Source organism: Lissotriton vulgaris, chromosome 10 (genome assembly GCF_964263255.1).
Source record: "Lissotriton vulgaris chromosome 10, aLisVul1.2, whole genome shotgun sequence".
Taxonomy (NCBI): Eukaryota; Metazoa; Chordata; class Amphibia; order Caudata; family Salamandridae; genus Lissotriton; species Lissotriton vulgaris.
In genome coordinates, this window is record NC_141698.1 from 450,002,540 (window position 1) to 450,020,107 (window position 17,568).

General features: G+C 51.4%; 1 protein-coding gene across 2 annotated transcripts in view; it reads left to right on the plus strand.

The window, feature by feature from the left end:
* CRAMP1 (cramped chromatin regulator 1) overlaps window positions 1-17,568 on the plus strand; it is a 1,243,281-nt gene that overhangs the window by 286,381 nt on the left and 939,332 nt on the right. For both annotated transcript variants that reach the window (XM_086941303.1, XM_086941302.1), the window contains exon 7: window positions 10,785-10,870. In XM_086941303.1, the coding sequence (XP_086797429.1) occupies window positions 10,785-10,870 (86 nt within the window). The remainder of the gene's footprint in view (window positions 1-10,784; window positions 10,871-17,568) is intronic.

Genomic DNA, 17,568 nt, shown 5'->3' on the forward strand with positions numbered 1-17,568 from the left:
CGAGCGTGTCTGCGGAGACAATTACTGCAGCCTCTCATGCGTGCTGTTACTGAACTATCATATTATACCAAATTACACGCGCCTGCTAACATCAGCCAGGGCTGTAGCCGGGCTCAGGCGGCAGATCACTACGCTAATTACACGCGACAGCTAACATCAACCAGGGCTGCAGCTTGGCCTCAAGCGGGGGAACACACGAATGAGCGTATCTGCGGGGACAATTACTGCAGCCTCTCCTACTCGCTGTCACTCAACTCTCAAATTGAACAGATTTGCCATTAAACGAAATTACAAGCGACTGCTAACATCAACCAGGACTGTAGCCGGGCTCAAGCGGCGGATCACTACATTAATTACATGCGCCTGCTAACAAGAACCAGGGCTGCAGCTGGGCCTCAAGCGGGGGGACACGCGCCTGCTAACATCAACCAGGGCTGCAGCTGGTCCTCAAGCGGGGGAACACGCGAATGACCGTATCTGAATACACACATTACACACATTCTATTTCATACCCGGACAACGTCGGGACGGGCTGCTAGTAAGAGATAAAGGGAAAGTCGGTCCAAAGACCGGAAGGGTAGGTGTCGGCCAGGGAGGAAATCCAAAACCAGTCTCCCCTATAGCTATCTAGGAAGCTCCAACGTGCATCAGTCAGAAAGATGGAAAGAAAGGAGACCAGGAAAAGGCAGAACGGCAAAAATGCACTTATGACATTCAACATTTTGGTAATTATCACCTGTTACAGAGCTCTTGTATGTTGGGGTTGAGCCTTTGTTACCTTTTAACCAGGCTTTTACTGAGCCAATTATGGAAGTGTGGCAGAAGCCTTTATCCGTCCCTGCGAGGCTGTGGCGAGGCGGTATAAGGCTGCTCCTGGTGATCTGGCCTTTTTAACCTCCCACCCTTCGCCTATTGAAGGCCTATTTATCGGATGTTCTTAGATTTTCATTTTTTTTGGCCCAGTAAGGTTGTGCTGTGGCAACGGTGAAGGGTTACGTGTCGGCTTGGTCTGCTTTCCTTTGTTTTCTGGACCAGCAGTCTTTGTTTAAATCCCCCATTTTTATGAGGTTTATTAAAGGCCTCACCAATAGGTTTTCTTACTCCCTTCATAATCCCTCAGTGGGATTTGAATGTAGTTCTTACATTTCTGATGTGGTATCCTTTTGAGCCTCTTTATAGTTGCCCATTGAGGCTGCTTTCTTTCAAGACTATTTTTCTGGTGGCTATTCCCTCGGCCAGGAGAGTAAGTGAGCTGCAGCCTCTTAGTTCTAAGCCTCCTTTCACTACTCTCCATGCGATCAAGATGGTTCTTAGGACCAGGGCAGCTATCCTGCCTAAGGTGGTTGCTCCTTTCCACCTGGGACAGTCTACTACATTGCCTACCTTCTATCCTCCCCCTCACCCTTCCAAGAAGGAAGAGAGACTTCACCGTCTGGACCCTCGAAGGGTGACCAGCTTCTATGTGGACAGAACGAAAGACTCAAAGTTGCACAACCAGCTCTTTGGCTTTGTGGGGAAGATGAAGAGCAAATCCGTCGAGGTGGATCATCTTGTGTATTAAGATATGCTACACCCTGGCCAAGAAGGAGCCTCCTGAAGGTATCCAAGCTCATTCTACTAGAGCTAAGTCTTCCACATCTGCTTTGACTAGAGGTGTTCCTGTAGTTGACATTTGTAAGGCTGCAACATGGGCCTAACTCCACACTGTTGCAAATCATTATTGCTTGGATTCTGAAGTGAGGAGGGATGGCCATTTTGCTTGTTCTGTGCTGCAGGAATTTTTGGTATGAGTAGGTGGACACCCTCCTCTGGGAGCGGAACTGCTGGGGGATTCAATTCAAAAGGTGAGGAATCCACAGGCAGATGTATCCTTCAGAAGAACAAGTTACTTACCTTCAGTTACGCTTTTTTCTGTTGGATACAGTATCTGCCTGTGAATTCCTCACTGACCCACCCTCCTCCCCATTGTCCACCTTTGTATACCGAAAAAGTGGTCATTGTTTGACATGGTTGTTTTCCTATGTCTTTTGCTTGCCATGCTTTGTTTCTTTAGCTTTTCCTCTTTATCTATATACTGTGTCTTTTTCTGTATATTTTATATACTGTTAATACTTCAATTATGTTGTCGGTCCACCCGTTCGCCTCAAAGGCGTGGAAAAAGTGGGTGGAACTAATGTCAGCACTCAGACGAGGTTTTCTTATGGCTCCTATGACTATGACATCATACGGAGTCGCGAGCGGAGCCATGTGATTGTGACGTTCTCGTCGACAAGGGAGAGCTAAGAGAAAAGTTTCTGTGGAATGCTGGCGCAATGGGTAATTCAAAAGGTAAGGAATCCACAGGCAAATACTGTATCCTCCAGAAAAAGCTTTACTGAAGGTAAGTTATTTGTTTGTATGCACCACACAGGAGTGCGCCAGTCAACAGACCAGTTGTTTTCTTGGAAAACGTGAGTTTAGGAGTCGTAGGGAGTCCCGGTAAGGGCTGCCGCGTCAGCAACTAGGAGCTGACTTGCCAAGAGGTCGAGGCATGTAGACTGTCACATCATAGCTGCATCTCCATGGGAACATGGTCAGACAAACTCTAGGCATGTAGCCAAATAGCAGATATGGTGGATAGGTGTGTGGTGGGGGCCAGGAAGTACTGGAGCCTCAAGAGGGTGCCCTGCCACTTATCAATCAAGCTGAGAGACTCCATAAAGGATCGTAGAAAATTGTTGTTTTAAAGACAGTGGGGTGTCGGTATCTTAGGTTTAAGAGCGGCACTAGTCTGACCGTTTAAGTCGCCCCGATAATCGTGGGTTCATTCGAGGCTGTAAGTAATGCCTCGCTAAGGACCATAAACAAAGATTGTATAAGAGGTGGTAGAGCATAGACTGAGCAAAAGACAATGGAGGTGCCCCAGTGGGTCCCCGGAACACCTAGACACCGTCCTCTATCATCGTGATGTACCCGATCCAATCTAACGGGGCGCCAAGCATGAATCAGAACTGACATCACTGTGGACCCTTTGTGGAAGCACGCACGGTATCCAGCAGTAACCTGTATGTGTGTAAGCATCTACAACCCCCGGCCCCCCGGCCCCACATGAAGTGGGGGTCCCAGAGGAGGAGTACGTCAATGCCCGAATGCCTGGCCTGCTGGAGAGCAGCTCCATGCCTGACCTTATCAAACAACACATTCCTGTTCGATGTCAGGCAGTGGAGCGGATGGTCAGCATTATGTGTGGACATTGTTGTCTTGTAACCTAAGGGGTAACAAAGCAAAATAGACCAGGGAGTCACGCTGCAGAGGAATCAAGGTGCAGTATTGAATGAAGTAAAGCAACAAATTATCCCCACCACCCTCCTCACACTTCAAAACCAGGGCCAGTGCCCGAATCATGGGCTAAGTAATGTCTTTCATTTTCCGGGTAACACCACCATAGCAAAAGTCAATTTGAAAATAACAATTCCCCAACAAAATGAGGGACTTGTAGTGAGCAAGTCTCAGAACTCTCTCTTATGCCCTTAGAGCATCTTACAATGTACAGTCATAGGTGTGTCTGGTCTTGCCTCTGAGGATAGGGAGGCATCGGTGCTGAACGTCTATTAGCTATCCGTGGATGTTTGGACTTGAGTGGAGTGACAAGTCATCATGACTGTTAAATGTTGTGGGGTCCTCTGGAGTGAGCCGCCATATCCAAATCCAAATCCAGACAGAGTGAGGACGGAGCGCTGTCCCGGGTGTGACCCGAGCCTCATACAGCGGACACTCCTCTCTTCACCCCACCCCACCTTGACCCCGGCCCACCTATCCTGAGGTCCGAATCGGTAGAACCTGGGGGTCTGGAGCTCTGGGCCATCTGGCTCCCACTGTGGTGGGACTTCCCGCTCTGTTGTGCGTCTCAACCAGTGGGTTGTCTCCTTGCAGGATCAGTCAGAGTGAGGCCTCTCTACCACCCACTGCTCCGGTGTGTCAAAAAAGAATGTTTGAGACTGAAAAATCACCTGAGTTTGACAGGTAATAATTGCAGACCCATACTTCAGTTTTGTTTGATTGTGTTGTAGGATTTGTATTGCTTCTGAATGTTTCTGGTGTACTCTGGAAAGACTGTGATGGTACAGAAGTCATGATGGACAGCGTCCTTCAGCCTGATTGTGGGACGGACAAGATCTCGGTCCTGATAATTAAAAAAACTGTGCAGTTCTAGGTCTGGGAGGTGCCCACAGAGTGGCCGCAGCCCCAAGGCACAATGAGCCTGCTCCAACAAAAAGCAGGATGTTGAGCCAAGACAGCTTGAAGCGGCCTGGGTCAGACCCCTCCACCACCTCCGGAAAGCCCACAAACCTCTGGTAATTCCTTTAAGACCTTCCTTCTGCATCCTCAACCCGTAGACATAGATCTCAGGACTCTTCTGACATCTGAGCCACCTCTGTGACCCTCTCCACTGTATTCTGGAGATCCTGTTGGAGCAGGGAAACATCTACCCCGACTTCGCCAATCCGAGCTTCCAGTGTAGATTTGGAGTCACTGATGACCATGGAGGATGACAGCAGTGGATGTAAACTTGCCTCTATCGCTGATTAATGGTGTGGCCACTGCGTGGAGGCTCAGCAGAGGCCCTAGATGTGTATTTGTCCATTTCCAGCTGAGAAGGGGTGGAAATCGGTCCATCCCTCTAGCCCGGAATCTCGGCTTTGGTTAAGGGCAATAGAGCCAAGATCAAAGGCCACGCAATTAGGCCAGTGAGTGTTTCCCTGAACCAGTATGTCTGGGACCCTGGGTCCAACCCCCCCCCCCCCAACCCATCCCCCGGTACAGTGTAGGGGGGGTCCCCAGGCCTGCAGCATTCAAAAGGCAATGATGCCATAATGCTCACCACCCGGCCCAGGATTTCTAGACCCTGGCCCGCTTACGGGTGTTCGATACAATTGGAGGCACAAGTGGCCGGGGGTGGAATGGCAAGGCCTCAGGCAGGCCAATTGGAGGCATTTGGGCCCCCACTAGGAGAATGATCCAGAGGCTCCTTCTCCTGGCCCAAGTCTTGTCTGTACCCCTTGAGGCCTACAAGCCAAAAGCTGCCATGATGAAAGACGTGGCCGCAGATACTTCTCCGTTCGACGTGTTCACCTCGGCAATCCGGCATCCAGACACCAGAAAAGACTGGCCGGCAGTGGTGTTTGGGGTACAGGAGGTGCGGAAGTCCTGGAAGCACTCCAGATGTCCAAAGGATCATGTGTTGCCGCTGTGACCTCAAATAATAGTGAGAGTTTCTTATTGAAACAGTGCTAGAGGGGAGGCTCAGACCTATGCTACTTTGGAGTGGATCCTTGAGTCCCTTTTTGTCTTGCACATTCTCATTGACTAGTGTAGCCAATACTCTAGCATCCAGTCATCGCCATCTCCCAAGTGATTACTCTTCTGCACTCCACATGACAAAGATCAACAAGCCTGGCAAGGCTGCAACCTAGCAGGCCTTTGGAATGATAATGACAGTCCCCTTAGCAGAATGTGTCCTGTCCTAGGCTCCTTGTAGGCACCAACTTTAGGCTGTTGCAGGTTTAGCAGCTGATGCCTGGTTCCCTTTGACTGCCTTTCTTGCTTCTGTAGATGTCTGTAACTGTCAATCTTGCCTGGTCCTCAATGCTACCGTAAGCAAATCAACATAGCTGGTGCCATAACGCCTTAGCCAGGAGTCTTCGATATGACCCCATTTAGCTTAAAAATCTTCACTTCCCAAAGACCTTAATGGTTCTGCACTTCCCTCAACTGATCAGCATTTGAAGAAATTGCCATCAGGCAGACGCAAGGCACTGCAACATCGAAACCCTTTGCTGAGCTTTAGGAAACACGGCTAACTCGAACTGAGCATGCTTAGCCATACCCAGGTCTGTGAAGTTGTCTGTGAGAGTAATATCTTGAAATATAATCTTTTTTTTTGTGAGCTTTCTCTTAATGTTCCTCTGTTGCTTTTATAAGAGGTACAAGGAATTGAGTATTTTTTTCAGTAGAAATAATTGTTTTATAATTATTGAGTTTGCTTTTTGCCAGTTAGCCTGTCCATGGTATTTAGCCAGCAGAAGTGCAATTGCTCATGTGTAGAGAGATGTGTATTGGTTTTAGACTTCATGACTGAAAAGTCCTTATGTGGTTACCAATTTATTTTAAAACACCTATTTACTGAGTCTTTTTAACAGTATACTTATGCCCACATGCATCAAGCATTTTTGGAGTCGCAAACGGTGCGATTCCTTAAAATCGTCCGTTTGCGATTCCAAAAATGCTTTTTGAGATGCATCATTTGTTTTTGTTGACAATCGCAAATTTTACGATTTTCTAAAATGCGATTGCATTTAAGGAATCGCAATTTTGCGATTCCTTAAATGCAATGCATCATTCTTAAAAAAATTGCGACTTTAAATATTGCAAGTGCAAATTATCACGAGGTTGAACCTCGTGGTAATTTGCGAAAAATGTTTAAAATGCTCAAATTAGCATTTTAAACACTGTCATGTTACAGACACACATGTCCTTAGGACATGTGTGTGTGAAACATCCATTTTAAAATACATTTCAGGGGTGCAGGGGGGGGTCCCCCCCCCCCCCCCCCCCCCCCCCCCCCCCCCCTGCACCCATGGAATGCATCAACATTTTGGCCCATAGGAATCAATGGGAATTGCGAAATCGCAAATTGGAATTCGCATAATATTTGCGATTCGTTAAAAATTGCGATTTTTACTGAATCACAAATATTATGCACTTTCAATAATGCATCCCGTTTTGCGATTCCTTATTTGCGATTCGGTAAAAATCGCAAATTTGTAATCGCAAAACGGGAGTTTGATGCATGTGGGCATTGATGCTTATAGAAAATCAACATTCACCCAGACCTCTTTGTGTTTAGGTATTACTGAATTAAGGAATTTTTATTTGATAAACCAAGTCTCTTAAATTGCTTTATTGTTGTAAAAAGCATTTAAACATGCAAAAAAGATCAATCATTTTTTTAGAAAAATAGCATTTAAAGAGAAATTATCTTGACTCGCTGCATTCCGTTTTTGGAAAGTCATATTATTTGGTAGATAGCTTCCCATAGATCCTCACCGTAAAGAATATCCTTCAGGGTCCAGACTGGATCTGGAAATTTGTTCCAAAGCAAAAGCTCTCCAGCACTGCCAACATGTTTTTTTAGCTGCAACTCCACTCTCACTGGATATGAGGATCTGAGGATACAAGGCGTCCTCCAGTGCACTGGTGTCAGTTCCTGCTTTGCTGTGCCTCCTCCATTCTGGGCTGGAGTTCTTCTCAGTGCTCCACCTCCAAAATGTCTCTGCTTTAGAGAGGCTAGGTCAAATGTTTTCAGAATTTAAGCCATACCACATTTATCGAAACATGTCCTTATCAGTCCCATATGACATCTGCATGTGATGTTGCGTCTTTGATCTGATCTTGGCCCCTCAGCTTGTGGCTTCTGCTCCTTAATGCACCAAAAGGCCTTCCATAGCAGGAGGCCTAGCTATTTTTGGTTAATGCCCATGTGGACATACTGCTGCAGTCCCATTTCCTTCAGGTCCCTTCCCTGACAAGGACCCTTTTCCAAAGATATTTTGATACAAAAGAAATGTAGGCAGGAGAAATTCTCTTCTTTTCAATAAAACTGTCCTGCTTCCAGCACATTTCCAAGCCTCTACACTATGACCTGATACAGTATTCTACTTTGTGGTGGGAGCAGATTCTGACTCTGAAAAGGGTGAAGTCAAAATTCCTTACTCAGTAAGCTGACCCTGCACAGGTCAAGACCAGTTATTCTGGATCTCTTAAAGACCAGTAAGATTCCCTTTGAGCTACTACCCAATGGAGAAACGTAGCCTTGCTTTTATGGCGATCCTAGTGGCTCTAATCTTAATGCCTGTAAACTTTGCGCCACTGCTGACTCTACCTTGGCGCCACTATTAAAGTCACTTCCTCCAACGCACACTGGGCCCTGTGCCGTTAATGCTGCCTACCACACAAGCACCAGGTCTGCCCTGTGAGTCTTTATGCATGTCACCTTCGAATCCCTTAAAGTTAGTTAGCGGGCATAGTCTGTGTGAAAGGAGCTGCGGTGCCAGGGCATGGGACAGACTTGACAGTGCCATGTCTTCAGCCTGAACTGCCCTCAAAAAATGCTTCTGCAGCCATTTCAGTTTGTGCCGGAGTCTGCTCAAATCCAAAAGCCTATCTTGGTACATGGAAATAAATTAACCTGAAACCTCAACTTAGAGACACCCCTTCTTGACCTCCGTCTACCTCCCAGCTTTGGAACAGTTTGACTCTGTGGTTCACTTTAAAGTCACCAATGGTGCTGAGCGATTCTACTCCAGACGATAAACCACAGCAACCATCTGTAAGTCAGACGATACACACACACACACACTCACTCACACACACACACACGTACACACACACACACACACACACACGCACACGTTCACAAACCCTTGCACATACATACTCATGTACACATGTGTACACATACACACACACATGTGCACACATCACAGGCCATATACTAGCTATCCCTCTGTCACAGCCAGTGCCTTCAGACAAACCCATTCTCAAGAAAAAGCAGCTTACCTTGAGGAAGTCCTTTCTGAGGAGCTATAAACATACCAATCCCGAAAAAGACAAAGACCCAAGGAACAAACATATTCACCGCCACAGACCCCTGTAGTCACTATCAGCAGTATATTCTGTGCTACCATCAGATTTGGGTTTACAGATATGCTTGATCCTTATGAAGAACCAATCTGAGGATGAAGGGGGATTATGTGACATAATTATGTACATAAACAAGATGACTTGTCTTTAGAGCCCTATCTGTTGAAACTGTCAACCCTAGATGATACTGCAGCGTACCACCCAATAGCACAAAGAGCCGCCCAGAGTTGAGAAAAAATATAAGGCTGTACTGGTGAACCCTATGAAACCTCAAGGGTCGTGTTCCTCTATATTTGCTGTTGGTATGTTACAGCAAGGAAAAGGTATTTCGCATGGAGGACTGAAGAAACTGCATCTCCGGATAATGAGATTAAAAAGAAGTGTTCACCCAAAAGACGAGCATCAAAGAGGAGAAGCTCGCCTTTGAAAGGCAAGTGGGTAGCACTTAGGGGAGGGGGCACTCTTTTGTTTAGGCAGACCGGCTGGCACTGGGGAGAGGAGATGCCAATTGTCAAACCAGTTTTCCCAGGGGTGTGTAACCCCTTGATAGTCACACTTCTGGGGCTGGCTTAGGGGGCTCTGAGTGTCGAGAAAGAAGTCTCACTATGTTGGTAGTGCTCAGAATGGTGCAACCTTGGATAGCCAGATGCCACACTTTCCAGGAAGTGGTCATCAGGAGGGAGGGACCCTGTTAGCCCATTGGCTACCAAAAGCGTCCTACCCTGAGGGCATTTTCTGAAGAGAAATAGGGCATCCCAGGAACTTGGATCTCGACCGACCATGAAAAAGGCCGGAAGATCTAACAAGCGACTGGTAGTAGAGTGGCCAGACCAGAGAGGATCTCATGGGACGTCGACCCTGCAACTAGGACCCCCTCACCATCTTCATGGACCAAGAACTCCTTGCAAGAAGACCCCAGTGGACCGCATCACATCCACAGCATCCTTAGAGGTAGGAGAAGTGTGGCTCACTGGTTAGAGGAGGCAGACCTGGAAGCAGAGGTCAGCCCGGGACCAGGGTTCAATTCCCGGCTCGGCGGGGTCTTGAGTCCTAAAAATGTCCATGGACTCGACAACTCTCGCTCCGGTGCCTACTCGATTCACGTGTTCACACTCTGCGACTCTGGGCAATAGCTTGCTTAATCTCCACAACGGCCCCTCGCGGCGGGATGCCTGGCTTTCACCTTGCGGATACCCTGCCGGGGTTATCTCACAGGGGAATACCAGGACGGGTTCCCTAAGCAAGCGCTTAGAAACCGCTTGGTGATTTGCGCTATATAAATTCCTGTACATTTACATTTACATTTAGAGCATCCTCAGCTTCCTTCATCTCTTGCATCAGGACCACTCCATAGGAATCCATTGCAATGCGAATTAAGTGCCTGGGACTGCTGGAGTGCTTCTGCTGTGAAGGTAACTGTTAGTGATGGCCATGCTGGTCCCCTTGACTAGCTCACTGCTGGATTTGATTGCTCCAAGTAATTCTAACCATATGCAATGACACTTAATTTAAGTTTTCTCTGAAAAAGTTTCTAAGTGTCTAATTCAGTGACTTTGCCGCGGATTGTTAGCGGTTGAGTAAAATTGCTTCATTTGTTATTGCTCATAAAATCTATATGTCTGAAACCCTCCGGTGGATCTTTTTCATTCTACTGTCTATTTTTTTTTAAACAGACTATTTTTATAAATTGGTGTCTGATTTCTTGAGTGTCTTGTAGATTTCTTCTTCAGTTGTTTTGGTGCTATTTAAATGCTTTACACTTGTTCCTGTCTGTATGCCTTGCTGATCAGTGCCACATCTACCCAGGATTGAACTGAGGGTTTTACAGATGAAACCTACTTGTCTCAAAGTTGTTGGAAAGTGTATTACACAGCGAGGTCACACAACCACACCATATAATACACCACATTCCCTCACAGTAAGTATTTAGTACCAACTAATTAAAAAGATACACACACTTTAGAAATACCCGTCTGACTGTATAGTTTATTGCCTTTACTGTATTGTGGATTTGTGCTCATTGGCCCTGTACTGCTTTACTTGGGAAGGAATAGTGCCTATGCTGATTTTCAATCTTCTTTTTTTATTTTTTTTAAATATAGAGTTACAACTCTGCGTCACAAGGGAAGGAATCTTCGAATCAAAGCACCCATGTGCCGGGCCCTGAAGAAGCTCTGTGACCCTGAAGGTAAGTTAGAGCAAACGTAAGCTGATCGAATCACAAAATCCTTTGTAAATTGTTTCTTACTGTTTTAAAAAATATATATTTTTATTTGCTTTTTTAAAGTGCCTAAACATAACAGGCATGTCCTATGTAATCATCCCCCATCCCCCTCCACCCCTCCACCACTCCACCCCTTCACCCTCCACCCTTCTCCTGCCAGAGCTTACTGTTTCTATGCTTAATTTACCTGATATTTCTTGAGGTAGGTAAAACCTAAAAGCTGGAGTGAAGGGTGGCTTGGGCTCAAGATGACGCAGTGTTTTAGGTCTCCTGTTGATCACCCTCTCCACTGCCCACCGGGCTTCTGCATGCCTAGTGGTCTTGGAAACGTGGTGAAGTTGTTTTGGGCTGTTCTTGTTGTGGCAGATAAGAGTTTACAGGATTTGCGCTGATGTGTTTAACCCCCCCAATTCCCATGGCGCCCAACACTGTAGATGCTTGACACATATGGCCTTTTTTGTGGTCAGTGTACACTTCCGGCCTGACACTCCCACCTCACGTTCTGATATGAGAGCTAGGGAGAGCTGAATCCATTAAGAACTTGGACACTCGCAGCCTGCTGGAGTGGTGTGTGGACCGCTTTTTTTTTAACAACTTTATTGCGTTTTACTGCATGGGCACAAGTTATATGCATAAAGTAAAACATTGTACAATGTTACCGCAGGGTGCTATTATCAGAGTACACTCATACCTGGGTGGAGCACTTGTGGCATGTGTGCTGCTTTTGGATTGGGTGCCAAGGTAAGAGGACACTGTGGGGGCGTGGCTAAGCACGCAATGGCGACGGACGCTCTTGGGTAGAGCTCCGCTACCGGCTCCCCTTCCCTGAGCCAATTATCTGGCAATTTTGGACGTGGCCGCCCGAAACCTCGAGCGGACCCCCCCGGAACCCGCCGCGGCACATCTGGCGAATTTTTGATCCCGAGCTCCGGCGGGGCCGACCCCGACCTCTCCCACAGCCCCCTTGCGGGACAGGGCGCTCCCGGGCCGGCGGCGCATCCAAGACAGACCGGGGCTTGGGCCCAGAAGACAGGCCCGACGGCCGGCCCTCACCGAGCTGCCCGGGCCTCACGGGCTGCACACTGCCTTGCCGGGTGGACCCGCCAGTGGTCCGGAGGACACCCTGAACAGCTACAGACCGCCAGGGACGAGCCCGGGCGACGGGGAGAGCAGGACCCCCCCGTTCGCGCCGTGGCCCCCACACACGACCTGCCCAGACCAAGGAGAGGCACGGCGGGGCGGAGGTCGACCCGGGAAGGACGCAGGCGACGGCGGTTGCCCCAACGGCGGACTGCCCCCCCCCCCCCCCCCCCCCCCCCCCCCCCCGGAGGGATCACACAGCAGCCGGCTCCACCCGGGGCGCCCACCACGCTGAAGCGGGCACCGAGGGGCCGGCAGGAGGCAGCGGCCCCCGAGCCAGGCGCTGAGGGCCTGGAACTCTGACCGGGGGCAGCGCACCACCGGGGATAGAACAGCCACCCCCCCCCGCATTGTAGACCACACGGAGGTGAAGGCGGCCGGAGAGAAAATGGGGCATGAGTGAAGGGAAGACCAGGCCCTGACCGACCTGCCCGGACCACACGGGCACACGTGTCGTGCACGCCCCCTCGGCCAAAGCAACATTCGGCCGGTGAGGCGCAGCCGTGGGACGGTAGGGCGAAACACCCCCTGGAGGACCCCCTCCCCCCCCCCCTCGGGGGCAACAACGACGGCCTAACCTGAGGGACCAGCTGGCACCCGCGGAGCCCCAACCCAGGAGCGCAGTACTTCAGGGGACACCATCACTGGAGTAGCACCGGGTGACGACCCTGCAGGACAGGCGCCACCCGCACATGTCCGGGGGAGTGCGGACCCGCACTGGGACTGGTGGGGCCCCGCCGAAGGGGAAGACGGGCAGACCGATCCTCAAAATGGCCGCCGAGCAACTGGCTGCGAGGCTCGACAGCGTGTTGGCAGCGATGGAACGGATGGAGCAGTCCCTCCAGCAAACTAGAACCTCCCTGGAGTCCAAAATTGATGGGGTCGCAGTGGACCTGACCCTCCTGCGTGATGACCACAGGAAACTGTCCGACCGAACCAAGACCCTGGAAGGCGCAGTGAAGGAGATCGAGCCCAAGGTCACTCAGACAGACAGGCAAGTGCAGGACCTCCTGAACAGAGTGGAGTTCCTGGAGGACAGGGCCGAGGACGCGGAAGGGAGGGCGAGGCGCAACAACATTAGACTTGTGGGGGTTCCTGAAAAATGGGAGGGGGCCCGCCCGGCCGAACATGTGGAAGACTGGCTGCGGACACTTTTGCCCGAAGGCTCGCTGTCACCGCACTTCGTCGTGGAGCGCGCACATCGGGTGCCAACGAGGCCCTATACAACCGGCGCCAACCCGAGGCCGTTGCTCTTCAGGATACTGAACTATAGGGACAGAGACACGGTGCTGCGAGAGGCACGGCGATTGGGCGAGGTACGCATAGACAACGCGTCGATCATGTTCTTCCCAGATTACACCATCCAGGTACAGCGCCAGAGGCACGACTTCATGGAAGTGAAGAGGAGGCTACGCACTGCGGGCCTCAAGTACTCCCTACTATTCCCTGCCAAGCTGAGAGTGGTGGCGGGAGACAACACTTACTTCTTTAACACACCCGTGGAGGCCAGCGAGTGGCTGGACGGGGGCACGGACACGGCACCGAAACACTCTCGCGGAGGCGAGGCGAGGGCCAGGCCGCGAGGACCGCGACGACGCCGCAGACACAGGACCCAACAGTCCCAGCACGCGGAGGAGGGGGCGGGACACTCCCCCACACTGGACCAGATGCTCCAAGAACAACGCGATGCATTACAGAAGGTTTCCCAAATGAGCAACTCACCCTCCCAAGAGACAGCCCAGGAGGACGGCCAACAGCCGGTACCTAGCGACGACGACGAGGCCATATACGGGATCCCGAACTCAGAGATCTCGGTGGAACTGCCCATCGTCACGCCGCAAACCTCTGACCTGATCCACTGATCCTACAGGTGATGTCTGCATTGGCCTTGCCGCAACGAGGGAGGGCTGGCAGTGGTCGACTGGACGATGATGCGCAATTGGCGCCCGCCACTGTTGGGGCCACCTCCCCCCCAGACCCCCCCCCCCCCCTCCCCCCCCTCCCCCCCCTCCCCTGCCAGCTGACCGAACTGTGGACACGTGGAACAGTGAGTAATGCCCTTATGGCACTAGTGGTAAGCAGGGAGGGCACTGAAGGGGTGGTCTTTTAGCACGCATCCGCACCTGGCCGCGCACAGGATGGGTTACTTGGCGCATTGGACCGTAGTGGGTGGCCACTAACGTCCTGTATTGAATGGCTCAGGGAAGCGACCTGCTTCCCCTAATTGACTATATATCCGTCTTGCCGAACTTGTGCTTAGCACGCACTGCCCCTTAGACAAGTAAGAATGTTCCTCTCCCTTGAGAGCATGGACGGTGGCCCGTTCCGCCACTGCCCTTTTGGTATTTTAGTGGGGATAGCCCGCTGTTGGTTGTTGTTATTCATTGTTTTTTTTCCCTGTCCTAATGTTTTCCCGAACTTTGCTGAGTGTACTGTGGGGGGTGGGAACAAAAGAGCTGGGAGAGCCACTGCTGGGGCCTTTGGTGGAGCCGCTATTATTGGGAATGTCAGGGAGGACTGTGTATTGCCAAAATGTCTGCCATAAAAATATGCACATGGAACATTAGAGGTATGCACACACCCGCGCGCAGGTATCAAATCTACTCCTACTTGAAGAGGCAGAACGTGCAGGTCGCGCTATTGCAGGAAACACACCTGAGTGGGGTGGAGGTGACAGCGCTGAGGCGGAGATGGAGGGGACAATTGTATGCCACTGAATACTCCTCATACGCCCGCGGAGCGCTGCTGTGGGTAAAGCCGGGAACCCCCTTCGTGATGTCAGAAGTTCACATAGATGCGGAGGGGAGGTATGTCCTGGTGAAGGGTCGCATAGACGGGCAACCAGTGGTCCTGGCGTCCATTTACGCTCCAAACACTGATCAGGGCACCTTCCTGGCGCGCATCTCAGAAAAATTGGCGCCCTGGCACGGCGTCCAATGGATACTGGGAGGCGACTATAACACAGTATTAGACCCAGTGCTGGACCACTCGGTCCCGCCAAGGCCAGAGGCAACATCCCAGGGGGCCACGAGGGCACTCACACAGTGGGCGACACAGTGGGATCTGAAAGATGCATGGCGTGCGCATAATCCGGACACTAGGGTGTACTCTTATTTCTCGGGAGCACATGCGTTACACGTTCGCCTCAACAGATACATGGTATCAACGGAAATGTTGCCACATATCACTGACTCTCAATACCTGGGTAGGACACATTCGGACCACAACCCCCACACACTACACATGGCTTGGGAACGCCCGCGCCCACCAATCCCCACATGGCGACTGCAACCTGCATTACTGCTAGATGGCCCCTTTAGAGACTCTCTGCAGGCCTGCGTAGCGCAATACTTCAATGACAATTCAGATACAGCATCCTCCCCGAGAGTAGAGTGGGACGCATTCAAGGTGGTGGTACGGGGGCATTGCTTGAGCACTCAGGGGAGCATACGGTGGAAGCTGGAGGAGGACTTGCGCAGGGTGGAAGCGGACCTACTCGGCAGGGAACAGGAGGCGGTGGGTGGTGCAGGAGACCGGCTGCAGGCGGCCCGGGCGGAGCACGAAACATTACTGGAACGGCTGCGACACGTCAACTTTGCGGCCCATTCGGCGCGAGTGCACCAACACAGTGACAAGCCCGGTAGGCTATTGGCCTGGTTAGTCAGGCAGGAGGAACGCACGGAGCCAGTATCCGTCATCCGCACGGCTGAGGGAGAGCTAGTGTACACCCAAATCAGGATACATCAAGCGTTTGTGGGGCACTATCAGGCCCTATACAAATCGCGACTGAGAGTCTCCGCGGCCTACATAGCAGAATACCTGGCGGCCATCCCACTGCCCTCCCTTATAGGCTCGCAGCAAGACGCCCTGGGGGCGCCATTCTCCTCGGAAGAAATACGCGAGGCCATTTTCGCACTGTCCAACGGCAAATCACCTGGCCCGGATGGACTACCCGCCGAATTCTTTAAGGCGCGTTCGGACACGCTGGTTCCGGAGCTGCTCAAATTGTACAATACTGCGATGGAGGAATCAGCACTCCCAGACTCGCTTAACGAGGCAAACCTGGTCTCGCTGCTGAAACCGGGCAGAGATGGCGCACTCATGGGGTCCTATAGGCCGTTGGCCATGCTGAATACTGATTATAAAATCTTCACCTCCCTCCTGGCCCGCCGCCTGGCCCTGGAGGTACCAACTCTGGTGCATGCGGATCAAAACGGCTTCATGCCGGCGCGGAGCACGTCTCGTAACCTACGCCGCCTCTTCCGGATTCAGGAAGCGGCTCTGACGCATTGGCCTAGATCGGGGTGTCTGGTCTTGGACCTGGAGAAGGCCTTCGATTCAGTAGAATGGCCATACCTGGGAGCAGTGCTGGACAGATTCGAGGTGGGAGATGCATTTGCTGACATGGTCGGACTGCTCTACCAGGGACCCAGTGTCCGAGTGAGGACGGGTGGGCTGCTGTCGGAGAAGATCGGGGTGCGTAGAGGCACCAGGCAAGGCTGCCCCCTGTCGCCCCTCCTCTTCTCTTTAGCCATTGAACCACTGGCGGCTCTGCTACGGGACAGAGGAGCGGAATGGGGGATCCCATTGGCTGACGGAACGCACACAGTCTCACTCTATGCAGACGACCTGCTGCTTTATGTGCGGGACCTCACCGCGGTGCCAGCCGAGCTATCGGACATCTTCCAGACCTTCGCGGAGGTCTCGGGCCTCAGGGTCAACTGGGCCAAGTCCGGGGTATACTCGTTCAGCCGCGATCAGGAGGAATGCGATGTGCATCTTGGAGGAGCCCGGCTCGCTTGGTACCCAACCACGTTTAAATACCTAGGACTACACATCTATAGAGACCCACAGGACTTACTAGAGGGAAACCTGGTGCGCGCCATTTCCTCCCTGCGAGCCCAGATGTCCTTCTGGAAAACTCTGCCGCTGAACGTGCCCAGCCGAATAGCTCTTTCTAAAATGATAGCGCTCCCTAGGCTACTCTATCACTTCGCGAATATCCCCACGTATGTCCCCACGCGGATATTCCGCGACCTGGAATTAATGCTTCGCGGCTTGATCTGGAACGCGGGACGACCTCGAGTGGCGCTGGCTAAACTGTACTCCCCGACCGCGGAGGGAGGATTGGCTGTCCCCAACATGGAGCTGTATTACCTAGCTGCACAGCTCCAATGGGTGACGTACTGGCTCAGCGATACACATCTAGACGATACGGCCACTGCGGACTACCAATGGACTCACCACCAGGTCTGCGCCCTGTTTCACCCATTGACCAAGGGACCCCGTCCTCTGCCCTTGCATATGGCCGTGGCCCGCAAATGTTTTCTCCGCAGCCTGAAGCTGACACAAAATACCAGGCCATATGCTCCTGCCCTCCCCCTGCTGGGCACCCCCAGGAGGAGCGGGATGGTTACGCCGCGCAATCTGGACCACTGGATCACAGCTGGAGTAGAGACCATGGGTGACCTGTATGTTGACGGGGCCCTGCTCCCGTTTGCGGAACTATCGGAAACCACGGG